The sequence below is a fragment of the Prionailurus bengalensis genome, chromosome C1 (assembly GCF_016509475.1).
Source record: "Prionailurus bengalensis isolate Pbe53 chromosome C1, Fcat_Pben_1.1_paternal_pri, whole genome shotgun sequence".
NCBI lineage: Eukaryota > Metazoa > Chordata > Mammalia > Carnivora > Felidae > Prionailurus > Prionailurus bengalensis.
In genome coordinates, this window is record NC_057345.1 from 222,619,786 (window position 1) to 222,634,354 (window position 14,569).

General features: G+C 55.3%; 1 protein-coding gene and 1 long non-coding RNA gene across 2 annotated transcripts; one reads left to right on the forward strand and one right to left on the reverse strand.

Annotated features, from left to right (window-relative positions):
* Positions 1–1,837: 1,837 nt before the first annotated feature.
* On the reverse strand, positions 1,838–11,010 carry DTYMK (deoxythymidylate kinase). The gene is made up of 5 exons (XM_043578449.1): positions 10,716–11,010; positions 9,903–10,011; positions 7,353–7,443; positions 6,411–6,608; positions 1,838–2,248 (listed from the first exon to the last, which is right to left on the reverse strand). Exons 1-5 carry the CDS (start codon positions 10,903–10,905, stop codon positions 2,138–2,140), a joined length of 699 nt encoding a protein of 232 aa, XP_043434384.1. The 5' UTR covers positions 10,906–11,010; the 3' UTR covers positions 1,838–2,137.
* Positions 3,335–4,599, forward strand: LOC122482018. Its single transcript, XR_006296980.1, has 2 exons — positions 3,335–3,443; positions 4,236–4,599. It is a non-coding gene; the product is annotated as an uncharacterized LOC122482018 (long non-coding RNA).
* Positions 11,011–14,569: the final 3,559 nt, after the last annotated feature.

Here is a 14,569-nt window from a genome sequence, read left to right on the forward strand (position 1 = left end):
GCTGGAACAGTCGAAGCAGCAGCCACCTTCTTCCCAGGGGCCCCGAGAAGGCTTCTGCAAGGCTGCTTCTGGCTGGAGGCCCGGGCCCATGCTGGCCTACCTCCTCCCGTCTCCCAGAAGCCACCTGTGCTCCCCGGGGTGGGGCCCTCCCTCCATCCCGCGTGCCAGCGAGGGCGCGCCCTCTGAGCCCTCCTGCTGCCGCCCACTCCCCTGACCAGGACTGCCGCCTCCCCACCAGAGACCCTGTGACAGCACCGTGGGCTTTCTCCGGTCCCCTTGCCATGCGGGTGCCCCACCCAGCGCCTGACAGTCGTCTTTAGGGAGAGACCGGAAGCCACCGGAGAGAAGGGTGCTCTGGACCCTGTCCCCCCCTACCCACCCCTCCTTGGTCAGGCCTGCCCCTGCCACCTGGCCAGATGTTTGAAGACCCACCGCATTTCCTGGAGAAAGTTGGAATCTGTCAGACCATTTCTGCCTCACTCCAGCCCTTCTCTTCCCGAATTCCTGTCCACCTCCAACCCCACCACGGCCGGCGCTGAGCAGGTGGCTCCCCACGGCTTGAGTTCTAGCCTGGGGTGCAGCTGTCTGCAGCTGAGAGGTCGCCTCAGCCGCCATCGTGGCCTGGGTGTTCTGGGCACAGCCTCCGCCCACCACCCACTCCACCTGCCGACAGTCCCCACCTCTCACTAGGTGTCAGTCACCCTGGCCTGCCCCACGGCAACGGGAGGCACATGGGATGCTGGTTTGGGAGCTTCTTAAGTCTACTATTACTTATTTTGAGAGAAAGTGTGCATGTGCAAGCAAGTTGGGGAGGGGCAGAGAGAGAGGGAGAGGGAGAGGGAGAGGGAGGGAGAGAGAGGGAGAGGGAGGGAGAGGGAGGGAGAGGGAGGGAGAGGGAGGAAGAGGGAGGAAGAGAGAGGGAGAGAGAGGGAATCCCAACCAGGCTCCATGCTGTCAGCACAGAGCCCAACACAGGGCTCGATCCCACCAACTGTGCGATGATGGCCAAAACCAAGAGTTGGATGCTCAATGGACTGACCACCCAGGGGCCCCCAGTTGGGGGGGGCAGTGACTGTTTTCATCACAGGGCACGAGGCCTCGATTCTGTCAAAGAGCACAAAGGCAGCTAACGATGGTGAGGCCAGGCCAGGCCACCACTGGGGGGCGCGGGGGGACACCCGGCACTCCACAGTCTATCCCTGTTCCCAACAGCTCTTGTTACCCAATGGTGACCTCAAGGGTGCGGCGCGGTCTGAGTGGACAGAACCAGCACCTTCTGATGGACAGAGGCCTGAGGCTGACACCGTGCTGTCCCCAGGCCCCTCAGCAAGCAAAGGACACAGAACCCATCATTTCCTCCGTCCCCTTTGAGATGCCCCCTGAGGACCAGGACGCAGGGCCCGGCTGCCTTGGGCACGTCCGGGCCTGCGCCCCCGGCCCGGGGACCACAGACAAGAACCCAGACAAGCACGACCCTGCCCAGCACAGGCAAGTGTGGCCCTGGGCGCTGCCGCTGCGCAGGACCCTTGAGGCCACCGGCAGGTGCTGCCCAGGGTCCTCTCGTCACCTCTTACAACGTAGTGGTCACCCAGATACCACACCTCGGCCGCAGTCCCTCTGGATGGGGGCCCCCGCTGCACTGCCCTCAGCCCCGATTCTCTTCGTGCCCTCAGACCACGCACAGCAGCTTACGACGGGCCGGCACGCAGGTGCTCAGGGCCCAGCGGCGGCTGCCGGCAACGCCGGGCAGGAATCCCGAAGGCCCGGCCGGGGCTGGCCCGCTACGACCCGCCTCTCCCTCACGCCCACGGCTGCTAAGGAGACGACTGCCCCGCAGGACGTTCCCCAAATCATTTTTATTAGTTCCTAGAAAAGATTCAGGAGAGTTTCAGCTGACTGCCGTTTCAATGAAACCGCGCGGATGCGGTACCTCCGGAAGAGAAAACAGTAATTTACCGGGCTCTCGGGGTAAAAGCGGGCGGAGGAAGCCTGCGCGCACGGGGTCTCCGCGCCCCGCCACCTCACAACGGGCTGGCCTGCGGCTGCCGGCGCTGGTCCACGCATGCGCACGGCGTCGGGTCGTCCACCTCCCCAGCAGCTCCGCCCCGAGGGGCCACCGACGAGGGGCGCTGCGCGTCTACTTCCACAGCTCCCCCAGCGGCCTCTGCGTGACGGCCCGGATGGTGTCCACGGAGAGGGCGTGGATCTCCTTGTGGACATCTTCGATGCTTTTGGAGGCGTCGACCATCTGTTCCCACAGGGGAGGCAGGGAGAGAGAGGACGGTTAATCCGGAGGGGCACCCCACGCCGCCGGGGTCCTTCACCCTCCCCTCTGACCTCTGGTCGTGGCTTTGCTCGTGTCCTGAGGACCAAGGCGTCCCGCACTCCTCCCGTGGCCCCGACACAGGAGAAACACCCAGTCCTGCTCCCCATCAGCCCCCTCCCCTCGCCTCCCCACCCCGACCAGTCCAGCTCAGAGCACGCGCAGGGATTGCAGGGCCCACCCGGCCGCAGCCCTGCCCGGTCGCTGAGCGGAACTCGGGCAAGTTCTGCAAGAAGTCAGGCCTGGGGAGACGGTTTTGTCCTGACACAGCCGGGCTCCTGGGAGCACAGACCCACTCGGCTGTGGAACGATTTCGTGAGGTCTGGTTGCAGGAGTCGGAATGACCTCCTACACAGCCCGAGAGCCCACACCGGTGACACCCTCCTGAAGGCCTTCCAGACTGCATTCTGCACCCTGCATGCCAGGTGTGAACTGGCATACGGGCATGTCTCACACACGTATGAGCTCGCACACGGGTGTACCCCCCCATACATGTAAACACACACAGGCGTACCACACATGTATAAACACACACGGGAAAACCGCACACGTGTACCACACACACACACATACACACACTGTATAAACTCACACATGGCATATCGCACAGAAACTTCTACATCTCTAGTCCTCTGAGGGCCTGGGAACAGCACAGCACCAACAAGCGCCCTGGGTCCCTGGACACGGATCTAGAAGTACCTTTCGCCACAAAAAGCAACCAGGGACACCTGGGGAGGCAACCGATTCTAGAGCTGGGCTGGAAAAATACAGGACAAATCCAGAAAATGTTCACGTGCTGGGGAGCAGAAGTGTAACAGGAGCCGTGGGGAGGGGGGTCCCGCGGGCCAGGCCTCGGTGGAACAGACTGCTGGTGGTAAAGCAGGGAAACACGGGTCTGTTCAGATACAGACGTAAAGGTGAACTGAAAACATGATGAGCGATGAGACTCTTTGGTGGTTTTGAAGAATCTCATCACAAAACACGCATTAGTTACAGACGGAGAGTCCCCTCGCAGTGGGGCCCGGCAAGCACCCTGGAGGTGAACGTCACCGGTACGCGCACAGTGGGACATCGCTCAGCCGAAGGGCGGAAGGAGCTCCCGCCGTATGCAGGGACACAGGTGAGCCCAGGGGGTGGCAGGCTAAGTGAAGTAAGCCAGAGACAGACACCGTATGATTTCACGTGTACGTGGAATCTAAACAAACAAACAAAAAGCAGGAAGAGACGCATAGATGCAAAGATCGCACTGGTGGTTGCCAGAGGGGAAGGGGTGGGGGGTGCCGGGGAGAGGGAGGGCCAGGCTCCCGGTTACGGGGTGGAGTCACGATGTGGAAGGCCCAGCCTGGGGACCACAGCCAGTGGCACATGCGGGTCCCATCACTGTGGTGCACACTAACCTTAACAGTGTGTGTCAGCTACACTTCAGTATAAATGCCCGACAAAGCAAGCATCACCAGAAATGGGACAAGCCGAAACCCCACATGACATGGCAGGGTGCACTGGGAAGCCGACAGCCCGCTAATGCTACCCTGCCAGAAACGCACGACCTGAATCCAGTCGTGGGCAAACAGGAGAGGCCATCTGAGACTCACTACCACAACTGCTGTGAAACTTCCGAAGTGTCAGAGTCATGAAAGTCACAGGCTAAGGCCAGACACGTGACTGTACACGGAGTCATTTTTTAAAAAGGACGTGAGTGGGAACCCGAATGGGGGGTAACCCAAATGGGCCTGGGGACCCAATGGTGTTAAGTCCCAAATCTGACAGTACATGGCAGGGGGCAGGTGTTGGGTACAAATTCATTCTCGAATGGTCCTTGGAGAGAGTTTTATATACTATACTTGCAAGTTGTAACTTCTTGTTATTTGCTTAAAAACTTCTCAAAAATAATGCTAAAAACGTTAATTTTCAGATAAACAAAAGCTGAGAATTCTATGCCAGGAGACCCACCCTACAGGGAACATTACAGAATGTTCTTAAGACTAAAGGAAGCGACACAAGATGAAAACTCAGGAGGTCGGGAAGGACAAGGGCACCAGCGCTGGTCGGTAGGAAACGGTTTCCTCTCCACTCACATTCCTGATCGCAGACATTTCTGTCTTATTCCTTGCAGATTCTGAAAAGTGTTCTAAATTCAGAATAACTTAAACCATGTAGAACTGATTGACAAAAGAAAAACAGAAATGGAACAGAACTTTGGAACTTCTGCATACGATATAATCAATCAGTATAAAAATGAGTTTAAAAGCTTATTGATATTAAACAAACTTAAAAGGGATTTTATCTGGAGCTTCCATTTGTAGAAAGAAACACGCTGCTCACACCCCCAGCTCTGACGCGGGCACGTTGAACAGGAATGGAATGGTGTCCCCTGCTTTGCAAAAGTCTGTGTCAAAGACCGATGTTAGTACCTGTTTCGCTAACCAAAAGAAACCAACAAGGATTTTCGCTTTACTGGAAAGGGCGGAAAGGGCGCTCAGCGTTGGTTTTACAGCAAGGAGGCCCGCTGGGCTCTTTCCCCGGGACGGCCCTCCACGTCCCTGCGCCCTGCCGCCAGAGCTCTGTGTCTGCGAGTGTCTGGACTTCACATCCATGGGTTATGGGCACTCGTTAGCAAGATGGGTCACAAGGGCCTAGGAGAGGTGATTTTCTGGGTCTGGGAACATTCAGAAATGTTCCATATAAATTAACGCTAATCGCTTCTTTGCTTTAAGCCACTTTCCCTTACTGCCATTCTCACAGGAACGCTGTCCTTGCACAGCAGGAGAAAGCACCCTGACAAGAGAGGCAGAATTCTGTGTGGGGGACAGGATGAGGCCACAGACAGGCAGCTCGAGGGAGCAGCAGGAACCAGAGAAGACGGCCGAACTGGGAGCCAAAGCACTGGGAGCCAAAGCGACTCCCTTAGACCTCCCACAGCACAGCAGGGATGCAGCCCCTCTCAGCAGTGGAGCTTGTTGATGGTAAAGAAAACCAACATTCTCCTTCCCGGGGCAGCCTCTGACCACACAGGGATAAGGGTGGGCCCGGGGAGCAGTGGGGAAGGGGCCGCTTTGGTGTCCACGGGGAGGGGGAAATGGGCCAGGTGAACGGGAGCGGTGCACTGAGGCGGAGGGAGCAGGGCTGAGGGGCACCAGGCCTAGGTAGACAGGGGCTGAGCTGCATGGGTGTGAGCCTGCGGGTGAGAGGAGGACATCCTCACAAGAGGAAAGGAAGAAAGGCCCCTTCCGGGGCTGGAACTGCTGGGACAGGGCTCGGAGGGAGCAAAGGACTCCCAGGTGTGGAGGCAGAACAGAGGGCCGCGCCCAAACCTGCCAGCTAGGACTTTCGAGATCAGAGGTGGAACAGACACAGCAAGCCAGAGTGCTACTCTGAGGTTACAAATGGAAGGCGGGGGTGCCCGAGTGGCTCGTTGGTTGAGGGTCTGACATTTGGCTCCGGCCCAGGTCATGATCTCACGGTTCGTGGGATAGTCTCACGATGAGGCCGGCGCCGACAGTGAGGAGCCTGCTGGGGATGCTGTCTCCCCTTTCTCTCTGCCCCTCCCCTGCTCGTGCTGTCTTTCAAAATAAATAACCTTAGGGGCGCCCGGGTGGCTCGGTCAGGTCAGTTAAGCATTTGACTTCGGCTCAGGTCATGATCTTGCAGTTTGTACGTTCGAGCCCCACGTCGGGCTCTGTGCTGACAGCTCAGAGCCTAGAGCCTGCTTCGGATTCTGTGTCTCCCTTTCTCTCTGCCTCTCCCCTGAGTGCACTTTCTCTCCCTCTCAAAAATAATCATTAAAAAACAAAAATTAAAACAAAACCCAGAAAAAAAAAAAAAAAGGCGAAGCGAGGTGTGACTTGTGGGTGGCATGATGCCAGCAGAGGAGCCCTGACCACACGGGACTGCACTCTGAGAGCTGCCATCTAGTAAACTCTCTCTGACTCACCCGCCAGGCACCAAATTCCCTAGTTGTGCACAACCCACAAAGGACCAGGGTCTGCTGTGCACAGAAGCCCTGGAGGAGCCCCAGGCCCGCCAGGTGTCTCGGCTCAGCAGGAGGACTGAGGTGCTTTCTGGTGGCGACACCGGGAGACACCCTCACCTTCCAGTTCAGAGTCTTATCCGCCATCAGCTGATGGAAGCGACGCAGCGCCCGCTCCTGGAAGTTCCCATTCTCATAGCGTTCACGGCCAAACTCTCCCCGGGTGGCGGCCTCTGCCAGCCGTAACTGAAGGAACACCACGAGGTCCGGCTTCGGGAGGCCCACGTCCGGCTGCTTGCACCAGTCCAGGGAAAAATTCTGGCGACAGAGAACCCAACAGTTAGAGAAAGAAGCCATGATGGGGTCGAATTTTTGGTTTAAAAATTCCTAACAAAGGGGGAAAAACAAGCTAATGTGTGTCTGAGACAGCAAAAGGATCTCACTTCAAGTACGGCCCTGAAAGGGATTCTGATTCAATCTATGTGTGAAAACACAAGACCAATCAAGCAGTTCCCGAAAGAACTGGCGACTGAGCACGTGACTGAATGATGGCGTCAGGAAAGGGCTCCTCTTTGCTAAGGTGACATTATGTTAGTGAGAAGTTATTTTGGGATGTGAACTGAAATGTTCACCAAGGAGCTAGTGACGTGCCCGGTGGGTCAGCTCAGAGACCAGAAGGTTCTGAGGCAGGCGATGGTGCTAGTGGTTATCGTCTTCTCTGCTGGTGCTTATGTGAACATTTCTAAATAAAAAGCAGAACAAACGGGCAGCATGGTCACTGCCGTTCTCCCCGCAGAACGACAAGTACATGGCACTGGGGGGAGGGTGGGGGCGGTGGGGAGGAAAATTAATAGAAAACACCCAGACACCCACCATGGAATGGAGGCGCTAATATGCTATCCGAGCAACACAGAGTTCTGACAACAATCTGGGTGCTCTTCCTCCCGATAAAGAGCCACTTAACCCAGCAAAGAGAGGGACCCTAGCAGTCCTAGAAGGCATTTTATGAACACACGGAGTCTGTACCTGCCACGGTCACACTGGGGGCCAGGAGACACTCACCTCCTTGGCACTGGTGAAGGCGACACCAGAAAATGCGTATCTGTCAACAACGAGGGTGATGCCTTGGCTCAACTTCTTCTTAATTAATGGCCTAAAAAACAGAGTGCTTCTGAACCACGGTCCTGGCTTCACAGGTCCAGAGAATATAACTCACCAGTTCAGAAACCCATGCAATGAAGGGATTACTGGGCAGTGATTTGTAACTTTATTTTTGTTCAGAAAAGATCTGGATCTTCGCTTTAAAAAAAATCTTTTATTTACTTACTTAAAAAAATTTTTTTAACGTTTATTTATTTTTGAGACAGAGAGAGACAGAGCATGAAGAGGGGAGGGGCGGAGAGAGAGGGAGACACAGAATCTGAAACAGGCTCCAGGCTCCGAGCTGTCAGCACAGAGCCCAACGCAGGGCTCGAACTCACGGACCGTGAGATCATGACCTGAGCCGAAGTCAGACACTTAACCGACTGAGCCACCCAGGCGCCCCATGTTTATTTATTTTTGATAGAACACAGAGTGGGGAGAAGAGAGAGAGGGAGACACAGAACCCGAAGCAGGCTCCAGGCTCTGAGCTGTCAGCACAGAGCCTGACACGGGGCTTGAACCCATAGACCATGAGATCACGACCTGAGCTGAAGTTGGTCGCCCAACCGACTGAGCCACCCAGGCACTCCTGGATCTTCTCTTTAGAAGATGCCACAGGAGCGTTCCCGGCAAAGCCCAACGTAGAAAAGACGAGTCCACTAAAGCACCACAGACACAAGTGATAAAGACAGATGAGCAAAGGGAGGCTTGGGGCTGTCTGGGTGGGGGTGCAGAGGGGCCAGGCTGCCCTGCTGAAAAGAAGAACCCAGGAGGGCAAAGGAGCAGATGAGGCCAGGAGGAGATACGATGACGCTTGTGGCCTTGAGCCTGAAGGATGAGGACGAGGATGGACAGGTGGCCAAGGGTGTCCTTGACTGGATGATGGCTAGTCAGCCCCCAGCCCTGAGATCTCAGGTAGACAGGCACAGAAAGGAGTAGAAAATGGCTAAATTGCTATGGGAAGTAAAAGAAATCCCTAATTTCCAGGAATGAATTCCTGCATGGAGTGGGAAGGTGCCCCTGGAGGACTGGTGGGTTTTGGCAAAGAGACGGGGAAGGAAGTGCAGGGCACTTCCCTTCTGTGAGGGCAGTGCCACCCAGTCTGTGCCCCCGGACTGTACAGAAGCCAGAAGACAAGTATCTCTGGGAACCAGCAATTGAGTCCATTAAGAAGCAGAGCAAAAAGATGGACAATTGAAGGGCTGGAGGAAATCAGCAGTTTCTTCACAGAAGTGCTTCAGAACAGCTCAGGTTAACCGGGCACTCATTCCCAGGCCTGCCGCCCAGCTGGACTTGATCCTCACCCGGATCTACAAGAGGGGCCACCACGGCCACGATGCTGATGAGGCAGCTGTGGCTGAGAGGGGCTGCGCGCGACCACGGTCACACAACGGGTGGGCAACGGTGCCAGATGTGAACCCGGCATCTGACCGGTCACCCAAGGACTTTCACATCTGACTGAGCAAATGGGAGTGGCTGGAGTGACCTGAAGGAGGAGTGGTGCCACATGCAGACCTGTGTGCCAGGGACAAGATCACTCACTAGGAAGTGGAGTCAGCATTAGTTTTCATTTCTAAGTGGACTTATTTTTCTACAAAGCCACAAAAAGCAAAGTCAGACCAATTATGTCCATGAATTCCAGATGTATTAAAGTTTATAAAAATGATCTCACTTTCTTCTAATACTTGGAGTGGGAAGACCTTTCCAAGTAAGACACAGATGATCCAGAAGAAAGCAGCGTAGGCTTGCTCATAAGGGGGGACAGCGCAAAGCCGTCAGCAGGCATCTAGCTGCATCTACTGTGGAGTAGCCTTTCTGAAAAGTTCCCCAGAGCGACAGGGAAGTCAGAGCTCTGCGGGCCAGAATTAGGAAGCAAGTTAGGAGGCGGTTTGTATGGGAGGATCCCATTTATTTATGTTAGAAAACAAAACAAGGCCAACAACACAGGTGTATGTAAATGGAAACAAAAGCACCTAAAAGCATACCCCACAGGCACTGTGTAAAAGTTACACATTGAGGGAAGAGGCTGAGTAAGAGGAGGCAAAACGAAAGGGGCGGGAGAAGGTAAACTGTGAACTTCAGTTACTAATGTGTCAACATCAGTTCACCCACTGAAACAAGTTAACTGGCTGATCTAACCAATAACATGAGAAATGGAGGAGGGGGTAGGGACAGGGGTATGGAGGAACTGACCTTTTCACCAGCTTTTCTGTATACCTAAACCTAGCCTAAATAATGTCTATTAATAACAGAAAGGTGGCAGGGCAGGAGGAAGGAAAAGCACTAATCAGTGCTCTTTGGGAACTATGGAGCTCTAAGACCTCGGGTCACGGGGGACGAGCCTGACACTTTTAAAAGTGTCATTACTGGCGTTCCTGCCAACACCCTTCAGAATCAAGAGCTGCCGTTCACCCAGGCTCAAGAAGGAAGCACCACACCAGGAAGGGGCGGCACAAAGGTTGTTTTTACACTTGCTCCCAGCGGTTCGCGGAGAAAAGCAGGTGCACCGAGTGATCTTCCACCTCGCTCTTCTTTTCCAAGTAGGAACTCAGAAGTTTGCCAATTTCAGTTGATCTTTCTAAAAAAAGAGAAGAGGGGGTGACACAAAAGTGAGGACAGACTCTCCACCTGAAGTAGAATATAGCTGGGGCTGAGCTTCCGGTGCCACACTCAAGTCGAACTTTGTTTTACGGTACCACGTGTGTACACAGGTTCACACCTCCCCCTGAAGCCAAAGGAGCTTCCCTGAGAAAGGGCAGCAGCGTGCACACACGATGGGGGGAAAAATGCTTTAAGAAAAGGAAATGAGGGCACAAAGTAGTTATCTCGAAAGAAGTATTCATAAGATTTGCAGACTGATTAGAACGGTATTCAAAAAAGCATTTTACGCTCATTTCCCTACCCGTTTCGTAGGCCTTAAGGTGTTTTTGGATAACGTAAGCACTGACGAAATTTTCGTAAGCACTTTGGAGATCAAAAGTTTTACCTTACAAACTAAAAATATCCCATACCACCCCCCCCCCCCCCCCCGAGAGCAAACAGCTATCCAGAAAACCAAAAGCAGACACTGGGGTACGGACTACACATCAGCGCCAGGACACTGCCGGGGGTGACAGATCGGGTCGTCACCTCGCGACACCAGTCTCCTGAGTGTACGACCGCGTCACGACCCCGCTTTAGAGAGGGCCGCCGGGTCGTACGTCCACTACAGACCCACGGAGCCGCACAAACACCAGACCGAGCGGGACCGCGCACCGTCCGCCCCGCCGGCGCCACACCCACCCGGGAAGCGGAGCAGCTCGGCACGGTGGCCCGAGGCGCACAGCGTGGCCACCAGCTTGCGGCTCTGCGTGCTCTTTCCCGCGCGATCCACGCCCTCCAGCACGATGAGGGCTCCGCGCCGGCCCGCCATCGCGGCGCCTTCCCGCCACCCGCCGCGGTCCCGGGCCGCCCCGCCTTTCAGAGCGCCCATTGGCGGGCGTCCGCGGCGCGCGCTGTGATTGGCTGAAAGGGGCGCGGTCGCAGTGCGCTCTGGGAAGAACCGGTAGCCGCGGCGCGTGGCGGGACTGCTGCAATATCTGCGTCAGCGGAGCGCCGCCCGCGCGCGCTCTGGGATTGACTAAGGTGGGCCGTCTTCACTGCCGCACGCTGGGATTGGCTGCTGGCCCGGGGGTGGGGCGAAGGCGCTCTGGTCGGACACTGCCCCTTCCGGCGGAGTCCCAGTCTCCCGGCCCTGGCTGCGGCCGCTGTGGCCCAGGGCTGCGGGCCGTGCCGCGGACGGACTGAGCTGTCCCGTGGCGGCCGTGTAGTTCCGCGACAGTCGCGGGGAAGCGGTGGCGTTGTCGCTGTTCCTGAGGCCCGGGGTGCGCTTCAGAAGACACAGGCGGGCTCTCGGGAGAGGGACGGGGGCAGCTGTTCCGCCGCCTTGTGCCCGACTCCTGCCGTGGGGCGACGGCAAGGGTGGGGGGGTAGCTTCAGGGTGGAGAGGAGCTCCTCGCGTCCGGAAAGCGCTCTCTCCTGTGTGCTGTTGTCATGTTAGGGACACCCGGGCCGTTTGGGGTGCTTCAGGTGAGACTGTGCTCCTGGGGAGTCCGCCGGCCTTGCCTGGTGAGGGCGCTGTACCACCGTCGGGATCCCGCCCTCGCCACCTGCTCGCTTGCCGGGGGCCCTGCCCAGGTGCCGTCACATGGGGAGCAGGACACAGAAGCTCGGGTGGTAATCAGCTGGGGGCCACGTTTCCCGGAATAGCCTCCATAACTGGATTAGAGATTGAGGATCGGAGGCAGTTGCAGGTAGGATTTTCTAGCGAGCCTTCTGGAGCACAGGCTTCCCTGCTGCAGCCCAGGAGACTGCCGAGGCTTCCCCGCACCACCCACGTCCTCGGTCGCGATCTCCCTGACTTTTCCCCCCAGGTCTTCGGGTTTGTACAAGACCCTGATGCCGCTCTTACCCAAGACACCTGGAATAACTTTATGTTTCCCCAACTGACCTTTCCCTGATTTGGTTTTCGGTTCTGGAAAAGGTGATAGATTATATCATCATTCCAAATCGTTTGCCTCATTCCTCGATGTCGATCTTCAGCGTATGACTTCCAACGCTGCTGTAATCAGAGATGACACGCACACTCTGAGGCAGAAGCTTTAAAAGCTGGTGTGTGGTTCATCCATCCCCTCTTTGCCCCCGGTGCCAAAAGAGTTTTTGCATGGTTATGAGTCTTTGTTCGTGCTGATCCCAGAGAGCAGGCCTGCAGCCCCTGCAGCCCATGGCACGGCAGGAGTTAAGCCAGCGGGATTCCCTGTCCCTGATCCTGGGATCCCTTGTTACTGCAGCATGGCCTAGGAGGAGCTCACTGATACAAAGGCTGGTGCTTAATGTTCGGGGTGGGGAAGTAACATCCATTTGTTTGGTGTCTCCTTTTCTAAAATGTCCATCTCCTTGCCTTCGAAAGTGTGAAAAGGATTAGAGTGGGGACGAGAACCTTCGCGGGGTCGGCAGGGCCCAGGGTAGCCTTGTGCCACGTCTGCAGGATGAGCTCACCAGGCTGCCGGGGAGGAACGTGAATGCAGGGACTTCCTGGCTGCCGGCGGAAATGGAGGAGCCTGGCTGTTGAGGGTCTTGTGTGCCGGGTGCTGGTGGGGGTGCCCTTTTGACTGCAGAAACGGCTAACCTGGCACAAGCACGGTGATGTTGTTAAGGTACAGCAAACGGTTTTGCTTCCATCGCTAAGAACATGTCACGCCTCTCAAATATCAGGATGACTGTAACTGCCCGTGCCAGAATCCCAGCCTCACTGTGGCTGAAATCACCAGGATGTTTCATTATCTCATATAACTCGAAGTTCAGAGTTAGGCAGCTGAGAACTGCTTCCTTTGCTAGGTGATGTTGAAGGCCAGGTCCACATTTTAGTTCTACTTTTCCCTCATGGTCACAGGGTGACTTCCGCCTCTTCTTGCATCCAGTGCTGATCTCATAGCCCTGCGGTGGGCAGAGGGGCACCATTGGCTCTGGACATCGGTCTCCTTTCTGCTCTGCCATGGTGGGGGAGTCAGGTCTCGGGCCTGATTTTCAGCATGGTCTGTCCTGAAGCAGTGAGTCCTCTTCCCCAGACCATGGAGGCCTTGTAGGTGGGCACAGGTCATCCACTTCATGGACGACGTTATGCACTTCCGGGTCTAAGTGTGCTTGGAGACAGAGGTGAGATAACATGGGTTGTAAGTTGAGAGTTGGTGACACTGGCTGATGGGCACACAGAGCTTCTTAGGTCCTCTCTACTCTTAATGTGTTTGCGATTGTCCATTAAAAAACAAAAAGACTTGGGGAGCCTGGCTGGCTCACAGTTGGTGGAGTGTGCGACTTGATCTCAGGGTTGTGAGTTCGAGCCCTACATTGGGTGTAGAGGTTACTTAAAAATAAAACCTTAAAAAAAAAAATCACTAAAACCCTTTTACTGTTGCCTTCTCAGGTGTGTTGTACCTTCCACCTCGCAGGATTGTGTCAGACACTGGTGCTGTGGAGCAAAGACCCTCTCACTGTGTTAGCTCGGCTACCATATTGAAACACCACAGACCGGGAGGCTCAGATGGCACCAGTCTTTCTACCACAGGTGTGGAGAGAGATCTCTGGCATCTCTTCCTCCTCTTAATTACTTTTCCAAATACAGTCACACTGTGGGGTAGGAGTCATCCTATGAGTTTGGGGGGATATTCGGTCCATGGCACTCACCTACTTCCAGAAGACTGCTGGGCACATCAGTGCCTTACCGGACTCTTTTTCCCAGCCCCACTTGCAGTTAGGTGTGGCCAGGTAACTGCCAATTAAATGTGAGTAGGGGGGGCACCTGGGTGGCTCAGTTGGTTAAGCGTCTGATTTTGGCCCAGGTCATGAGCTCACAGTTCGTGAGTGTTGTCAACAAGAGCCTTCTTCAGATCCTTGGTCCCTCTCTCTCTGCCTCCCCCCCAAATAAACATTTAAAAAATAAATAAATGTGAGTAGATACGGTGTGTGCTCCTTGAGACAGCAAACAGTGCTCTCCCTTTGCCCACTGCTCCCTCTTGTTGCAACCCAGCCTTGCCTCTGCTGATGATGACAAAGCTCCCTGGGGGAGACACCATGCTTGGAGGAATCTGGGCCCCTGAGTGACCCCAGGGAGCATGGTTGCCACATCCTGGACTCTACATTGGGACTGTTACATAAGAAATAAAATTCTGTCTTTTCCAAGCCAGTGGATCTTGGTAGGGTTTCTTTATGTCAGAGTAGCTTACTCTTGCCCAAAATGCCCCCCGACTGTTTCTCAATTAGGGGACATTGTGATGGTCACAACTTGGGAAAGTGCTATCTAGTGAGTAGAAGCCAGGGATGCTGTTAAGCATCCTACAGGGCACAGCACAGCCCCCCTCCCCACCCCCACCTCCACAGCAAAGAGTTTTCTGGCCCAAGGTGTCAACAGTGCTGAGATTGAGAAGCCTGCTCTTAAGTACGTTGCAGTAACAGTAGACAGTAAGGGAGTCATCTCTGATAGTTTCTAAAACAGGGTCTCTGTAAGAGAATTCATCAGCTTTATCACGTGAACGAAAGAAGACAAATGGTTATCTGGAAGAAGTTACTTTTTTTTTTAATTCTTAAGAGAGAGACGGAGC

Excerpts from the sequence above, each read along its gene's own strand:
- DTYMK (XM_043578449.1), bottom strand. The coding sequence starts at position 10,905 with ATGGGCGCTCTGAAAGGCGGGGCGGCCCGGGACCGCGGCGGGTGGCGG. Across the intron at positions 10,012-10,715 it reads CGAGCTGCTCCGCTTCCCGG|AAAGATCAACTGAAATTGGC; the intron begins GTGGGTGTGGCG and ends CTCTTTTTTTAG. Across the intron at positions 7,444-9,902 it reads GCGAACCGCTGGGAGCAAGT|GCCATTAATTAAGAAGAAGT; the intron begins GTAAAAACAACC and ends TCTGTTTTTTAG.